We start from the raw sequence: 17,350 nt of genomic DNA, 5'->3' as shown, positions 1-17,350 counted from the left end.
GCAATGGGCACGCCGCTCATAGTTGAAAATTTGGAGGTGTATAAAGGACGATATAGAAAGTATCCTGCTCAATGGTCTACGATGGGAATGGCTGTAGAAGCACTCCCAAGAACCGTTAACAGTCGCCTGGATTTACAAAGACTGCCCCACTGCGTATAGTTATGTACAGGAAGTATGTACAGTACTAAGTACAGCACAACGGCGGTGTCCTGAGGGTGACAGAGGCGCAATGATTACCCTGCCCAATTCAAGTTACTCAATTTCCATGTAGCGCGAGTTCGAATATCGCACCTGCCAGTACCACGTATCATGGAAGTACATACATTAGGTATTCGAATACATCTATACGTATGCATAGAGCAGGCAGGGTCTACACCACCGTCTCAGTCCCTAGTATGTTCCTCCTGCCGTCTCTGGCTGCACTGATCCATGTCCGACTGTGTAGATGGTTGATGATCGGGTCTCACTGAGGCAAGTACGAGCGAAGCTTAGCATCTGTTGCATCCCGTTCCCGCATTATTGTCTTCCTATCTGTGTTTTCCTGGTGGAGCGAGTACGGAGTATCTAGATACCATCTGGTTTTAGCAACGGCAGTAAGGAACAAATCGTTACCCTAAAAAGAATCGAATGACGGATTTCTTACCGGATGGAGTGCCAAAACCTGCCGATTATTATTGTCGGGGGTCGGAAGTCATAATTCGGGCTGCCCCAGCAAGAGACATCCACGGCCGCCGAGGCGCGCAAATCGGCCCGTGTCAGGCAACTAGAAGCAAATGTTAGTACCAGTTATAGACAAGGCGATAAACTGTTCCTCATAGCGCCACTCATCGGATCTCTTGATCGTTGCTTTACAGCTAGTAGTTAACTAGTATCATTATTATTGGACAGTTCCTGAATCATCATTGGGGCGTTCACATGCAAAGGCGCGATGGCAAGCAGTTGGGTCGTGTGTAGCAGGCAGTCACACAAGCTCTTTAAGTATTTCGTTTGCGCTTCCCCTGTTCATGTCGAGCTCTGCGCGTGCTTCCTGCCATCTGCGATGTATCTCTCTGTCATTATCCTGCCCCAGAGAAATCTTCATCTCCTGACAACAACGCATCCCCTCTTCATCCAGTACAAGTCAAGTCATCTGCAGAGGCTCTGAAAGGCGCGCTCGACAACCATCTGACACTGAAGGCACAATGGCCGCTCCAGGAACTCCTGATGAGGACGAGAAGACCGAGCATGGAGAACCAAGCACTCCAGAATTCGATCCCATCTGGTCTGACAGTGAACGGGACCAATTGAAACGCATCGCTACGCAGCAGTCGGAAAAGTTGTCTGAAGTCCAGACACATGCTGGGGATGCAATCTCGGATGTCGATACCAAATCGCCCAGTCTCGACCCAAAAAGCAACGAGTTCGATCTCTCAAAATGGATGCTGTTCCAGTTACGCAAGTACGAATCAGGAAAGTTCAAACCACGCCGTACGGGTGTCATCTTCAAGAACCTCTCCGTCTATGGGTCAGGAGCTGCGATCCAGATTCAGCACACTGTCACCTCCATGCTCACCTCTCAATTCCGCTTGAAGGGCGTGGACCAAAAAGCCCGCAAGACTATCCTACATGATTTCCATGGCTGCCTTAAGCGTGGGGAGATGCTTATGGTTCTAGGGCGCCCTGGTGCAGGCTGCTCGACCTTCCTGAAGTCAATATCGGCTGATGTTACTGGCCTAGATATTGACAAAGCTGCAGAGATCACCTATGATGGAATTCCCCAGAAGCTGATGAAGAACGAATTCAAGGGAGAGATCCTCTACAACCAGGAAGTCGAGAAACGTAAGTTGTGTTTATGATCGTCAGTATTCGGATGCTAACAGAAACATGCAGACTTTCCTCACCTGACAGTAGGAGAGACACTCTGGTTTGCGGCTGCTGCCAGAGCTCCAAGAGTTCGCCGTGAAGGGCAGACACGCAATGAGTACATTCAAGAAGTCAGAGATGTTGTAATGGCTGTCTTTGGACTCTCCCACACCGTCAATACCAAGGTCGGCTCTGACTTCGTGCGGGGTGTGAGTGGAGGAGAAAGGAAGAGAGTCTCTATTGCAGAAATGGCGCTCGCAGGGTCCCCTCTGTGCTGCTGGGACAACTCCACTCGGGGTCTTGATTCTGCGAATGCGCTTGATTTCGTCAAAGCCTTGCGGTTGAGCTCCAAATGCTTTGAGACCACCCACCTCGTCGCGATCTACCAGGCTTCTCAGGCGATCTATGAGCAATTCGACAAGGTCGTTGTCCTCTACGAAGGCCGTGAGGTCTTTTTTGGTCGTACCTCGCGGGCTAAGGAGTACTTTGAGCATATGGGCTGGTACTGTCCACCAAGACAGACAACCGCAGATTTCCTGACGAGTTTAACCAACCCGAGTGAACGGCAGGCTAAGGAGGGCTTTGAGCACCGCACCCCACGTACAGCAGAGGAGTTTGAAAAGTACTGGAAGGAGAGCGTGGATTTCAAGAATCTACGAGAAGAAATCCACGCACACGAGGAAAAGTACCCGCTCAATGGCCCGACTCTCGAAGACTTCACTGAGAGTCATCGGGGAAGACAGGCCAAGCACACGAACCCACGGTCTCCCTATGTGATAAGTGTCCCAATGCAGGTTAGAATCTGTACTCTTCGCGCCTATCAGAGGATCTGGAATGACCGGACATCAACCTTGACCACAATTGGTGGTCAAATCGTCATGTCATTGATTATCGGGTCCTTGTTCTATGGGACTCCGTTTGGCACGCAATCGTTCTTCGCAAAGAGCTCGGTCCTCTTCTTTGCTGTCCTCTTGAACTCCCTCTTGACTGTATCAGAGATAAACGCGTTATACAGCCAACGTCCTATCGTGGAGAAGCATGCTTCCTACACTTTCTATCATCCTTTCGCGGAAGCTCTCGCAGGGATTGTCAGCGACATTCCGATCAAGCTCATTTCAGGGGTCATTTTCAATACGGTGCTATATTTCCTTGGCAGTCTGCGATATGAGCCAGGGCCATTCTTCATATTCTTCTTGATCACCTTCACAGCTCTGCTTTGCATGAGTCAAGTTTTCAGGACAATTGCCGCTGCCACTCAGACAATCCCTCAAGCTCTGGCCGTCGCTGGAGTCATCCTTATTGCGACGGTGATATACACAGGATTTGTGATTCCGAGACCAAACATGCATCCTTGGTTTGGATGGATTATGTGGATTAACCCTCTCAGCTATGCGTACGAAGCGCTCATCGTCAACGAGTTCCACGGGAGAGACTTCCCCTGCTCAGATGTTGTTCCAGCATACCCTGGTTTCTCTACGGGTGCAAATCCGACATTTGTCTGTGGCGAGAAGGGAGCTGTTCCTGGTCAACTTTTTGTGAATGGAGACAAGTACCTATATGCCAGCTATCGATACGAGTATTCGCACCTATGGCGCAACTTCGGGATCTTATGTGCCTTCACTGCATTCTTCATGGCTTTATACTTGATAGTCACTGAGCTGAACTCTTCCACCTCGTCCACAGCAGAAGCACTTGTTTACCGTCACGGACGTGTCCCAAAGCATGTCCTGCAAGCGCTTGCAGAAAACGACTCGACAAAACTCGTCGACGACGCTGGCGAAGCTACCGAGCAGGAGGTGGAAGGCCTTCGTGAGCAGAAAGACATTTTTACATGGCGAAATGTGTGCTACGACATCGAGATTAAAGGGGAACCGCGGCGCTTGCTCGACGGCGTCTCGGGATGGGTCAAACCGGGTACCTTGACTGCTTTGATGGGTGTTTCCGGGGCCGGAAAGACAACGCTTCTCAACGTGTTGGCTCAGAGAGTCTCGATCGGTGTCGTGACTGGTGATATGCTGGTCAATGGAATGCCGCGAGGTGCTAGTTTTCCCCGGAAGACAGGATATGTCCAGCAGCAAGATCTCCATCTCCACACATCCACTGTTAGAGAAGCCTTGCGGTTTTCAGCTTTGCTGCGACAACCTAAGTCCGTGCCAGTCAAGGAGAAATACGAATTTGTCGAAGATGGTATGTACTCGAATAAATAAGACTTTGTACAGCTGCTGATCGATATTAGTTATTCGCATGCTCAACATGGAAGATTTCTCGGAGGCTGTTGTTGGGATTCCAGGAGAAGGATTGAACGTTGAACAGCGGAAGCTGCTCACCATTGGCGTTGAGCTTGCTGCACGCCCAGCGCTTCTGCTGTTCTTGGACGAACCAACGTCTGGTCTTGATAGCCAGTCATCGTGGACTATCATCGCTTTTCTCCGCAAACTGGCGGATAGTGGCCAGGCGGTGTTATCAACAATTCACCAGCCATCCGCTATCTTGTTTCAGCAGTTCGATCGTCTGCTATTCCTTGCCCAGGGTGGTAAAACGGTCTACTTCGGTGAGATTGGCGATAATTCAAAAACGCTGCTTGATTACTTCCACAAGCAAGGAGCTCGTCCATGCGGCGACACAGAGAACCCTGCAGAATATATACTAGAGCTTGCGGGCGCTGGCGTATCTAACGTCTCTTCTCAAGACTGGCCAGCATTATGGCGAACAAGTGATGAGGCTAAGGAAGTCAGCAAAGAGCTTGACCGTCTCCACGAGGACTTAAAGAACAGGCCTAGCGAAAAGCCAGGAGACTCAGATGATTCGAACACAGAGTTTGCGATGCCCTTCTGGTCCCAGCTCATTGCGGTGATGATTCGAGTGTTTCAGCAGTACTGGCGTACTCCTAGCTATATCTATGGAAAGTTCATCCTAGGTGTGGCATCAGCTCGTGAGTACAGCGGGGACGGATCTTTTACAGTATTATTGAGGGTTTGCTAACATGCTACAGTTTTCGTTGGATTCTCCTTTTACATTCCTGGCACTTCGCAAGTGGGTCTGCAATCGCTTATTTTCGCCATCTTCATGATTACGGCTATTTTTGCTGCCCTGGTGCAGCAGATAATGCCCCAGTTCATTTTCCAACGCGATCTGTATGAAGTTCGAGAACGCCCTTCGAAGACTTATCACTGGGCGGCTTTCATCATGGCCAACATCTTCGTTGAGCTTCCCTACCAGACTCTTCTCGGCATCATGTTGTTCGCCGCCTTTACTTATCCGGTCTTTGGCATCCTAAGCTCCGAGAATCAGGGCGTTATCCTTCTCATTTGTATCGAGTTTTTCATTTTCGGATCCACTTTCGCACATGCTGTTGTCGCAGCCCTTCCCGATGCCGAGACAGCTGGCCAGATTGCAACCCTCGTCTTTTATCTGACATTGATATTTAATGGAGTTCTGTTGCCAAAGGTTGCCCTACCCGGATTCTGGACGTTCATGTGGCGGGTATCGCCCATGACATACATTGTCAACGGGATTGCCGCAGCTGGAATCGGCGGTCGCACAGTCCAATGCGCTGATGATGAATTTAGCGTATTCCAGCCTCCACCTGGAGCAACATGCGGACAGTATATGCAGCCATATCTGAACGCTTTGGGTGCAGAGGTAGGGACTCTGGTCAACCCCAACGCCACCAATGATTGCCGATACTGCTCAGTGAGTGTCGCCGATCAGTTCTTGTCAGCGCGCAATATTGAGTCAAGCCAGCGTTGGCGCGATTTCGGTATTGTTTGGGTATACATCGCCTTTAATACTGCGTTCGCCGTCCTCGTTTATTATGAGTTCCGGGTGAAGAGCTGGAAATGGAAAAAGAATTAACGATGATAAAACAGTTTCAGCCAGCGGCTGACAGTCACTGATGCATTCAAAGTGCTATTATGTCGTAATATGGAAGCAGATTCATGGGTGCTTCTTAGGTATTTCTTACGCTATTATGGGGTTGTGAAGGGATAATCAGGAAGTTGCTTTCATCTGATAGAGTACCTAGAGCTAACAATCTATTCTACGTCCACGAGACAAGTGGGTCAATATCCTAAATGACAATACGATGATTCCACTTGGAGAGAGCAGTGACAAAGCAAACTTAAACGTCGCGGTTTGACACCTAAGAGATATCTTCGAGCGAGTTTCTCCTATGCGAATCCAATCCGTAAAAGGAAGAATAAATCCCGTCTGTATTATCAGCGTGCCATTTCGTCCGCCTGCAACACTAGCCCAAATTCTATTAGTCGACTTTGTATGAGGTTGACCCCATGTTTACCTTCCTAGTTACACAAAGAACCTATATTCTAGTGATCTGGTAGGTTGCGGCATGACATGAACCTGGACAATATGACGGGGCACCGGTACGCGTGCTGATAACTATTCCTCTCGGAACACAAAATACAAATGAGACAATCCCTATGCTAGCTGATTGCATTATATGACTTGACATCTTCTAAAAAGTATGTAATCAACACAGTCTCATATAGTAACTAGTATTTCGGGAGTTATATAACTAAACTCGAGCCAAACAACCGAATCATTAGCAATTTGATCAACTGTAGGCTGTGCTTTTAGATGTATTGGGGGTCACAACAAGTGCCTCGTCGATCTCTGTTGGACTTGTTGAGGATTTTACCATCGTGGCACAAAAAATCCTCTAGGAACCACGTGTCCTTCTCGAAAAGCATCTAGACATTGAAAGGGATTGCAGGTAAATAGACCTTTATCAGGTACTCTATTATTGAGACTTGACCCAGGAATTTCTTTCCAGTAGCTAAAGGTTGTCGGTTTTGCACCGTCATGCATTACCATAATATTCTCTCTCTTCGGACAGTGTACCTGCCCAGTAAGTACTTGCCGGATAATCTCCAGAAACACTGCACTGGCATCTATCGACTTGGATACTACCTTGTCGCAGAAACGTCCCCATCGTCATTGGCGGGCTTATAGAGCCAAACACGGACCACTGGGTGTATGGCTTTTCAGTTCTCTGTTGTCATACACGTGGATAAAGGGTAGCAATATCAGTCATTTCGTAGGCATAATGTTTCTCATTATCGAGCAAGACAAGAGTTGTAGTTGGTTTAAGTAGTGTCCGGTTCCCGCATCAATACTAATGGATATAGGTATTGTAGGGTTGAGCACTTCTGTGGAACTTGACTTGGTAATAACAGAATGAGGTTCTCAGCCATAAATATTCTTGAAAAAAATGCAAGGATTGTAATTAATAGAACGATGGAGCACCGTGTATATTAAGGGCTGGCTGAAACACGTCATGTAGGTTAATGTCTTGGCTCCCCGTGTGATATGGATAGACAGCGTTATCTCGAAAACTGTCTCTACCTAACTTGGGTGCTCCTGAAGCAGTTCCTCCATGCCTTGATTCAGTGAGCTCAGTCAATGGAGAATAATAGCCCGGGCTTGCTAGAAAGTCCAAGTATCTGGCAGCTTTAACCTGTCTAGATATCATAGCAGGCAAAGAAAGCCCCCCTTTTAAAACTAGGAGTGTGACTAGTCAACGTCTCTTGGAAGAAAGAAAGAAAGCTTCGGTCATCGTTAGAGTATGTACCTATATCCAGACAAGCAAAAAGTTCCGCGATTCACGCATGCCAGGGAAGTTTGAGTTCTTGTTCCCTATCAATCAATGGTTGGTGAAATTCTCCAGCTTTCACTTGTTAGTGCAGCCAGCGCTATGTCGAGTCTTTCAATATGCCAATGCGATTACAAGGCGTGAATTGGACTAGAGACTCTGCCATGTTGCATATTATTACAGGTCCTGCTGCATCTTTAGTTTGAGTTTTTGATACAGATTAAGCAGAATCGCCTCAATAAAGACACACTTAGAATTTGGGGAAGGGGTGGGGGTGTTGTTGTGATACCTAACTTATATTATTATACCTATTCGAATTTCTCATGTAGATATTTATTTACCCCCCCCCCCCCCCCCCCCTTTTTTTTTGTTTTGTTTTGTTTTGTTTTTTTTTTTGATGCTGGTGCAAATGCGTATTTTTTCGTAGATCACGGGAGTCAACAAATAGAATGACACACGCTCGTTGATGGTTTTACTTATGATCAAGAGAGCCATTGAATATAACCCAATCAAAGACCAAAAAAAAAGGTATTACGTATATTATTTCCCTATGTGTGTATATACAACGGATGTATGTACATATACATATGTATGTACATACCAAAAGCCTCCATCCATACTTACCAGTTACCCATCTGAACCCACATCATAACTATATATTCTTTACTCTTATCCAACATAACCCCTGAACCTTAACAGGTCTACGCACTTCCACACTCGCCTCCAACTTCACAGACAACACTAAGGTCACCTACACTCTGTCCAACCCAGATCTTAACCCCTTCTCCGCCAACGGGCGCTTTCCAATCCTGTACCACTACGTCCCAAACGCTCAAATCCTTCCGTGTCAGTTCCATCGTCACAACCTCGCTCTGGCCGGGAGCCAACGTGCGCGTCTTCTCGAACTGGCGAAGTTGCAGACGGGGCGTGTCGAGGGCCAGAGATGAAGGTAGCTCGACGTAGAGCTGAGCCACGGCCTTTCCTGGTCGAGAACCGGTGTTTCTCACCGTGACGTTGACGGAGTAGGCAATGTCCCATAGGGCTGGGTTGCCGCCTTCAGCACCACCGGCGCGAGGCGCGGGCTTAGGTATGGTGCTGTAACCTGAGGGATAGGGGTAGGAGGTTGAGTTGGTCTTCGCGGCGGCAGAGGGGTTATCGAGGTATGGATAGAGATAGCGCCAGATGCGGGTGAAGTTGGTCTTTGGCCAGGCTACTTCGGATGGGGGAGGGATCACGTCGCTATATGTGGGAGTAGCATTTTTAGCGGGCCGTGCGGCAGGATACTCGCTATCCAGGGGCGTGATAACGGATAGAGTCGGCTCGGTGATGTTGAACGTAGTGTAGGATAGACCATGGCCGAAGGGGTATCGTGGGGTGATGTTGGCACTCTGGAAATGGCGGTAGTCGATGTATAGACCTTCAGTGAAAGTGTCTTGGATCTGACCGAAGGGTTGATTGATAAGGCCCACACTCTTTGGGTAGTCGGACTCGTTACGAGGGATCGTGTAAGGCAGATGTCCGCTGGGACTGTAGTCTCCGAACAGGACGTCTACGAGGGAGTTTCCGGCTTCCTGGCCTGGTAGATGGGCAAACACGACGCTCTTCACTGAAGGTAAATCGATCCACTTCTCCAAGATGATAGGGCCAACGGTGTGGACGACCACGACCACTTTAGAGAACTTCTCTGCGGCAGCTTGGACCAATTCATCTCCGTTGTGCCATGCATAAAGGCCGGATACTGTGCGGTCTCCAGGGTTACCCTCGACGGTGATATAGTTTTCACCGGAATCAGAGTTGATGAAAACGACAGCGACATCATTTGAGTTGGCGGTCACGTCGGATGGGAACGTATCCGTGATATAGAATTTGGCGTTGGAGGATCTGTTGGCGATGGCATCCTGTGGCGTGATAAGGTAAGGAAGTCTGGACGTGCCACTTCCCCATCCCTCAACGAGGACACCCTTGTCGCAGCCATGGTCGCTACAGGAATTGATACCGTCAGGGTTTCCGCCCGCATCAGTACCGAACACCTTCAGTGAGTCGTTTCTCTTCAGGGGCAATATGTTGTGGTCGTTCTTCAGGAGAGTGATCGCGTCTCTTGCAACGGCCCTGGCCACGATGTTGTGGTTGGCTTGGACATTCACGTATTGGTTGACGATGCCTATGGGTGAGAAGAGAGCACCGGGATAGATTTCGCCTGTTCTGTCTAGGGTGTTGCTGGAGAAATTTGGTAGGGGGAAGTCCTTGTCCTGGCCAAACTTGAACCATGTAGCGACAATACGGGTCACCTGTGTTAATATTAGCTCTTGGACAAGACCATTTCAGAAGGATCCCTTGGGCCACGAACCATATCGTTCAACCGGTCCAGCGGAACAGTACCATTGAGGACAGACTTGGAGAGGTCTGAGCCCCAATAGCTGTCACCAAACAAAGGAACAGCGCCATCACCGGGCATGCTCATGTCAAGACCAGCGAGTGCCGACGAGACACCGCCAATTTGAGCGAGCCAGTCCGTGACAACAAATCCCTGGAATCCAAGCTCATCTTTTAATACGCCGTTGATCAGCTTGCTGTTCTGGCTGCAAGCGGATCCGTTCACCTAATCATACAAATCAGCAGTCAAGCATAAACCATAGTGTAGAACTGCATACATCGTTATAGGCGATCATGACAGAGCCGACTCCAGCTTTGACTCCTTCGGCGAACGGCCAAAGGTAGAGCTCATGGAGAGTCCTATCATCGATATTGGACGAGTATCCCTGCGTGATGATGCTGCTCATCCGGTCCTCTTCCTGCTCATACCCGATGAAATGCTTCAGTGTCGCGATCACACCGGTGCTTTGCATTCCCTTAATCGTCTGCGCAGCACCAATTGCCTGCAGACTGGGATCGGCACCGAAACCCTCCCAGTTACGACCACCTCGTGGCTTGCGGCCAAGCGGCGCGACAACCGGCCCCATGAGGACATTGACACCTTTTCCTCGGGCTTCCTCACCAAGTGCGACTCCGCGTGCATACATGAGATCCTTGTCGAAAGTCGCTCCAACGGTGATCCCCGGCGGGAAAGCCGTGTTGTGATCAGTATTGCGAATACCTAGCGGAGAGTCCATGAGACAGATATTGGGGATCCCGAAGCGTTCAGCACTGCCAGTTTGGCCGACACAAGGACCCATGAAGATCCCTGTTCCGGTGGTCATGTTGATCTTCTCGGCCAGAGTCATGTTGCTCACGACGTCGTAGGCCTTTGCATAGGCCTCAGCCCAGTCCGATACCCATCCTCCCTTGGGTGTCGGGTAATATGGAGGCGATTGATAGCCAGCTGGTACAGGATCCCGCTTAAGAATATCCGCTGGGTCAACATGGGACGGATCAACTGGCGAGGACGTGATGGGAGAAACCAAAAGAGAGACTACAGTAAGACAAGTGATGAACGCCATGGCTGAAAGAGATGGTGCCAAGCCAAAGCGAAAAAGAATGGACGATCAAACCATTAATATCAATTAGTTTATCAAGATAGTGTATATAATGAGTGACGGTGAAAAAAGAGCCAACGGACGGCGATGGAAGAAGACCCGGCAACAAATGGAGAACTTGCAGCCTTGAAAGAGCGCGTGAGAAGAAACATAAAGAAAAGCAAGGAGGGGTATTAGGATATTTCAACCAAGCAAGACCAGAATTTAAGGCCTATCTATCTACTTACTCTCCTCATCCTCCGATCCACGCGACCGAGGCATGTGCCATGTGCACCGATCCCCGAGACAACTCTAGACTAGAAAGGAGATCGGAAGCGCAGGCTAACTAATGCATTAGAGTAGATGACCATGCCAGGAACAGGAAGTTGGAACGGTGCTAGACTCCACGATTGAGGCCCACCAGCCCTAGAGTTCAAGAGTTAAATTGGCATTTCGGGGCATCTGTCGATCCCGCGTCATTGATATTCTATATTAAGACGAGCTTTTATGGATTGCAGTCTGTCGTTGAATAGAAGGTCTTCCGTTAAGCACAACTGAGATTGGGCACGCGATCAGAGTCATGCCGGAGCAAGGGAGATCAAGTTCCAGCTCTTATATTCCAATGCTTCAGAAAGCCCGACTGTAATCTCAGGCGATGTTAGATAGTTGGTTTTTTACCGCGTATCCCGAACTCGATCCCAACTAGACTTTAGACTTAGAGACGTTGTGACCGATTTCGGACCGCATTGCTGAGATCCTTTTTCCCCAGAAATAAGCTGAATGATGCTATATCGGCTCGGGGATCGACAACGACGAGACCAACTAATCTTGGTGATCGCGCTAAGTAGAGACTTAAAAACGGCCCCGTGGATCCACCAGCCGTTCGTTGAGTCAGGGAAGCCCCGGATACGAGGAGGTATTGCAACAGGGTATGTACTCCGTATGTACAAGCAGTTCTTTTAAGCTCTTTAAAGTTGGTCGTGTGAGACGTATAGAGTAAGCACCGAGATATCGACGGCACGAAATAATGGGATGATGTTGGAAGCAATAATAATGGCATGGATAGCATTCTCAGAACGGCGGGATAAACATCGGTTCAATAATAATAAGTTTCAGAGCAATCACTAACCTTTTTTACCTCCACGGCTTATTATCCATATCAGGAACCCGGAACGGCCATCGCTTGGTCGAATAAGGCAAAGTTCCCAGTTCCCCTGACGTGCAAAGCTAGCATCGATCTTATCACCAAGACGTACCAGTCGCTGTGCTCATATGCCGCTTCATAAAAGAGGATGATACGACAATAAGAGCCGATATTAAGCATTCTTCAATGCTAGTTTCATGGATCCTTGAAGCAAGCGTTTTCTATTTTCTAAGGTATCTGACATGGAAGCGCTATCTAGCGAAATAAGGACGGAAAAGAGAACTCTCGTAATCGTTCACATCGTCTACTCAAAGTACCCAGGGAAGAGCCAAGTCAACTTTTCCCGAGCATCGGCACTCCAGTGAGGGACAGGGGTGCTAACACCGAACTTCACAGAGCCAGCAATGTGCTTAGCCTGCACAAGTTCAGCATGCTCTTCCTTAGCGAGTTCGTCGAGAACAGCAGTGACAAAATGCTTCGCATTAACTGCGTTAGCTTTCATGTTACCCATAACCATCTCGACGGTGACATCCTCGGTCGACTCGTGCCAGCAGTCGTAATCCGTCGACATGCAGATCATCTGGTATGCGATTTCAGCCTCACGGGCGAGCTTGGCCTCCGGAAGGGCGGACATGTTAATCACGCTGCCACCCCAAGAGCGGTATAGGTTGCTTTCAGCGCGAGTGGAGAATTGAGGGCCCTCTGTTTAGATATTAGCACGATTGATTTACTGCAGATGCAATTGTGCGCACAAGCAAGAACATACCCATACAAATCAATGTGCCGCGGTCATGCAGCACGACACCCTCTCCCTCCAAGCTGTGTCCGCAAGCCCGAACGACCTTAGCAACACGCTCATCAAATGGGTCACCGAAGGGAACGTGAGCGACAGCACCTCCCTCGAAGAATGTGAATGGCCGGATGCCCTTGGTTCTGTCAATGACCTGGTCTGGAACCACAAAATCGCGAGGCTTGATATGCTCCTGCAAGCTTCCCACAGCAGAGAAAGCAATGATGGTTCGCACGCCGATAGACCGCAAAGCAGCAATGTTGGCACGAGCAGGCACCTCGTGGGGAGCAATCTGATGGTGAAGGCCATGACGGCTCAGGAAGGCGACAGCGACATCCTTGCCGTCAGTCGAGCACTTGTGGTGGAGGATAGTGATAGGAGCGGAGGGCTTGCCCCAGGGAGTCGAGATATCCAGGGTCGCAACCTGCGTGAAACCCGGGAGTTCCCTGAGTCCGGTACCACCGATGACGGCGATCCGGACAGGCTCTATATCAGAGGAAAGAAAGTTAGATGATCATAGAGTACCCAGTAGATAGTGCCATTGCGACAACAAAAAAGGAGGGGTATCTCCAACGTCGAACGGAAGCGGGCCGCATTGCTTTCAGCTGCTTACCTTTGTATTCCTTGGGGACGGCGACCATCTTCCCTGCCAGTTGCTTCGGGGATTCGATTCGGATCCGAGGTTTTGCGATACGAGACGAGAACTGGCGCAGGAAAGATGTTGCTGACATTCAGAAAGAAACCCGAGGCGTCTGGAGGGGGAACATTTTTTGTATCGGACGGCGGGGGGCTGCCGCTTCCCGATTGGGCTGTGCCTGATCTTTGGCGCATCTCGAGGGAGGCGAATCTTCTCTCATCTCCCACTGCATTCCCTTCTCAACAGGAGCTGCAGGCCAGCCTCTACACACTACACACTCCACAGTACTCATAATCAGATATGGCAATGGACAGACCATCGACTCCTCCTTCTGAGCCTGGCCAGCTCCCTCGGGGCCCACTCACGCCGGAGCAGTTGCGGCGCATTGAAATAAACCGAATGAAAGCGAAGGCGATCCGCGAGCAACGAGAAGCAGAGGAAGCCAAGAAAGCTGCCACAGCTCCTGCGAAACCCGTGGGCCTCGCTGGCGTGAAACGATCCTTTTCCTCGATGACCACAGATACCCCAGCTACCGTTCGAGATGCCAGCGCAGCCTCTGCAAACAGACCACTGGATTCGATCCGTCCGGCTCGGAACTTTGCAAAGTATGTCGAGTACGACTTCAGCAAAATGACCGATACGAAGGGAGGGTTCCTGACGGAGGAGGACGATCCACATAACAAGGCGCTCCACGTGCGCGATGAGAGTGTAGAGCAGAAACCCGCGCATATGACACAGAAAGAGTGGGAGCGACAGCAACTTCTCAAGTCTCTACAACGAGAACGTGCAGGACCATTCGAACCAGGGTTGAGCGTGCTGGAGGAGAAGAGTAACCAAAAGACATGTCGCGAGTGCGGGACATTGGAAATTGACTGGAAGTGGGAGGAAGCCTTTGGGTGTTGCGTATGCAATTCATGCAAAGAGAAATATACGGAGAAATACAGCCTGCTCACGAAGACGGAAGCGAAAGAAGACTATCTATTAACCGATCGTAAGTTGTCTTCATCCAAGCCCCTACCTTTTAAGAGCTTGTGCTGACCTTCGTGTGTACAGCTGAACTCCGAGACGAAGAACTCCTACCCCATTTAGAAAAGCCCAACCCTCACAAGGCCACTTGGAACAACATGATGCTATACCTCCGATATCAAGTTGAAGAATACGCTTTCTCGCCCAAGAAGTGGGGTTCGCCAGAAGCGCTGGACGCTGAGTTCGAACGCCGCGAACAAGACAAAAAGCGGCGAAGAGAAGCCAAATTCAAGACGAAATTGCAAGACTTGAAAAAGCGCACCCGCGTAGAGGCATATCGACGAAATCGTAAAGGCGCTGCAGGGGGCAACTTTGGAGATGATCTGGGTGGTGGTCGACATGTACATCAATGGGGTCGTGCAGTCGAAAATCCGGAGAGCGGCATTTCAGTTAAGAAGTGTGTCGATTGTGGGATGGAAATTGAGGAGTTGGAGTTCTAAGCATAACATGTGAAATGTACATTATGACAGCCCTTGACGAGTTAACGATACTTAATCACAGACCCAGGGCTTTATTCATACCCTGTGGTTAGAAAATCCATAATAATGATCATCATGACACTGACGTTTTATACCAGTTTCTGTTGGTATTCGATGCTCTACGGGGCTAATGATTATTACGAAATTCCGTTGAATTAACTGATGCTGATACTAATAGATATCGAAGTTAAAAACCTCCTAGACGATCTACTATTCCGATATCGACCATTTCACGCCATCAAAAGGTCTATTTCGCTGGTCTCCATTCATAGTGGTGCGCGCCCTTGGCCACCTTTCCGGGATCTTCTCCAGGCACACCAGGCTTGTCGTACGCGTGAGCTCCGAAGAAGTCCATCTCGGCCTCCATGAACTTGGTCGGCAACATGGTGCCTCCGCAGTACTTGAGGTATTCCAAAGTGGCAGACATGGCGGGAATGTAATGGTCTGCTTCCGTAGCCAGCATAACGATCTGCTTAAGCGAGTCATAGTTCCGGTGCAATTCCGCCGCGACGCCGTCGATCTGCTTGATGTTGCGGATCGGGGTCTTGGAGTTGGAGAGCACGGGCTGGAGTAAATCGGCAATGTACTCCTCTTGGATGATACAACCGGCTCGCCAGATCTGGATGCATTTGCCCATGTCGATGTCCCAGCCTTCGGCGTCTGAAGCGTTGGCGATGACTTCAAGACCCTGGCAGAAAGAGGCGAGGAAGGTGCAGTATACTGCACGACGAAGAGTTTCGATAAACTGGCCCTTGTCCTTGACTGCGGATAGCGGGCGTGGTTTGGGCACACCAAGTTTCTGGGCGACTTTGATCCTCTCCTCGCGGTTTCCGCTGGCGACACGCAGGTAGTGGGCTGTTGCTAGGGTTGGAGCGGAAACATGACGCGCAGCAGTGTCCATTATTGTCCAGAAAGGTGTACCTTCGGTGCCGTCGTCGTCTTGTACGACTTTGTCCAGGACATCGTCGAGGACGTATCCATCAGCCTGGCTCCTGCCTTCTCCATGGTAATCTCCTGACGGGGTCTTCTTGGTTCGTAAGATTTCGGATCCAATCTGGACCAGGTATGACTCTTTCAGTTCACCGTGGCTGTTCCATTTCTCAAAGATGTCACCGATCTCATCGTACTGCAATCCGAGACCATTGTGCAGTAACGCCCACGCTTCACAGACAGTCGAGAGCATTCCTCCCTCGATTCCATTGTGAACCATCTTCACAAAATGACCTGCACCTCCGGGGCCAATGTACGTAACACAGGGAAGGCCCGTCCTGCGGTCCTTGGCAGCGTACATCTCAAGGAACGGAAGGACCTCTTCGATGGCCTTACGATCACCGCCAGGGGACAAACTAGGTCCTCTGCGTGCAGATTGATAACCACCCGAGACCCCCATACCGACCCAGTGGACACCAAGAGGCTGCAGCTCCTTCTGTCTCCGTTCTGTCCGACGGTAGTTCTCGTTTCCGCCATCGAGGATAATATCTCCTGGCTTCAAGTCGTGTTTGATCATGGACAGTACTGAATCCGCCGGGCTGCCGTGTGTGATCGAGAACATGAACAGTTTGCGTGGCGCCTGGTCTAGACTTTTGACGAATTTGTCGATATCGTAGAACCCTTCTACCTTGCCCTTACTAGTCTTGGCATCTTTGGCCCATCTCATGACCTGATCAACATTTTCCTTCTTCACATCCCAGACTGACACATCGAGTCCCAGTTCTGCAAAGGCAAAGGTCATCATCGACCCCATATTGCCGGCGCCGACGACGCCAATGCGTTTGAACTTGGAAATCGGATCAGTCATCGTGTCGGTCGATGAAGTGAGTTATTTCTTGAGACGAATGCTCCTGCTGCGGTTAGTGGAAGCAGTTGACAGGAGGGAATCGTATTGACACGGTCCTGCATCTCTACTTGAAGGAGTTGATAGCGGCGACCGGACGTGACCTCCGGAGAGCAACCCAGGTACGCTGCGGTTACATCATGGTAGATCAAGAGGGGGGGGAATCATGTCCGGATGGACGTCACGCACGATAACCCGCGTCAGAGCGTGTCCTTGTACCAATGTATTTATAGAATTTTATGATGTCCCCATTTGAGATGTGGGCAGACAAGAAGGTGTTGCCACACGCTTTATACCATATAAGTCTGTATAAGAGTATTCGACAGCGTTCTTGGCACAACTGCCATGATAGGCAGATAGACAGATAGACCGATGGACAGAGAGGTAACCAGTTCGTCTATCCAATTAATGATAAAGGGATCACTAGTGATTATTCTGGTGTTGCGGATGATGTTCCCATTACGACATTCCGCCGATGCCCGCTGCCCCAGCCCTAAGCCCTAAGACGGGACTCATTCCGGTTGGCGTCAATACA

The 17,350-nt window shown here is 49.7% G+C and overlaps 3 protein-coding genes across 3 annotated transcripts; 1 reads left to right on the top strand and 2 right to left on the bottom strand.

The window, feature by feature from the left end:
- Nucleotides 1-1,181: 1,181 nt before the first annotated feature.
- Nucleotides 1,182-5,962, top strand: C8Q69DRAFT_434372 (ABC multidrug transporter; the record flags this gene model as incomplete). Its single annotated transcript, XM_028628532.1, has 4 exons — nucleotides 1,182-1,818; nucleotides 1,870-4,029; nucleotides 4,079-4,774; nucleotides 4,835-5,962. The coding sequence occupies 4 exons, from the start codon at nucleotides 1,182-1,184 to the stop codon at nucleotides 5,695-5,697; spliced, it is 4,356 nt and encodes a 1,451-aa protein (XP_028484416.1). The 3' UTR covers nucleotides 5,698-5,962.
- A 2,008-nt stretch (nucleotides 5,963-7,970) lies between these two features.
- On the bottom strand, nucleotides 7,971-11,109 carry C8Q69DRAFT_471469 (putative beta-glucosidase F). The gene is made up of 3 exons (XM_028630908.1): nucleotides 10,105-11,109; nucleotides 9,801-10,052; nucleotides 7,971-9,741 (listed from the first exon to the last, which is right to left on the bottom strand). The coding sequence occupies exons 1-3, from the start codon at nucleotides 10,888-10,890 to the stop codon at nucleotides 8,155-8,157; spliced, it is 2,625 nt and encodes an 874-aa protein (XP_028484415.1). The 5' UTR covers nucleotides 10,891-11,109; the 3' UTR covers nucleotides 7,971-8,154.
- Nucleotides 11,110-12,353: 1,244 nt separating this feature from the next.
- Nucleotides 12,354-16,779, bottom strand: C8Q69DRAFT_403989 (6-phosphogluconate dehydrogenase; the record flags this gene model as incomplete). Its single annotated transcript, XM_028628025.1, has 4 exons — nucleotides 12,354-12,751; nucleotides 12,816-13,323; nucleotides 13,453-13,563; nucleotides 15,274-16,779. 4 exons carry the CDS (start codon nucleotides 16,777-16,779, stop codon nucleotides 12,354-12,356), a joined length of 2,523 nt encoding a protein of 840 aa, XP_028484414.1.
- Nucleotides 16,780-17,350: the final 571 nt, after the last annotated feature.

Source organism: Paecilomyces variotii (assembly GCF_004022145.1).
Source record: "Paecilomyces variotii strain CBS 101075 chromosome Unknown C8Q69scaffold_7, whole genome shotgun sequence".
Taxonomy (NCBI): domain Eukaryota; kingdom Fungi; phylum Ascomycota; class Eurotiomycetes; order Eurotiales; family Thermoascaceae; genus Paecilomyces; species Paecilomyces variotii.
This window is presented reverse-complemented; position numbering and strand designations above follow the sequence as displayed.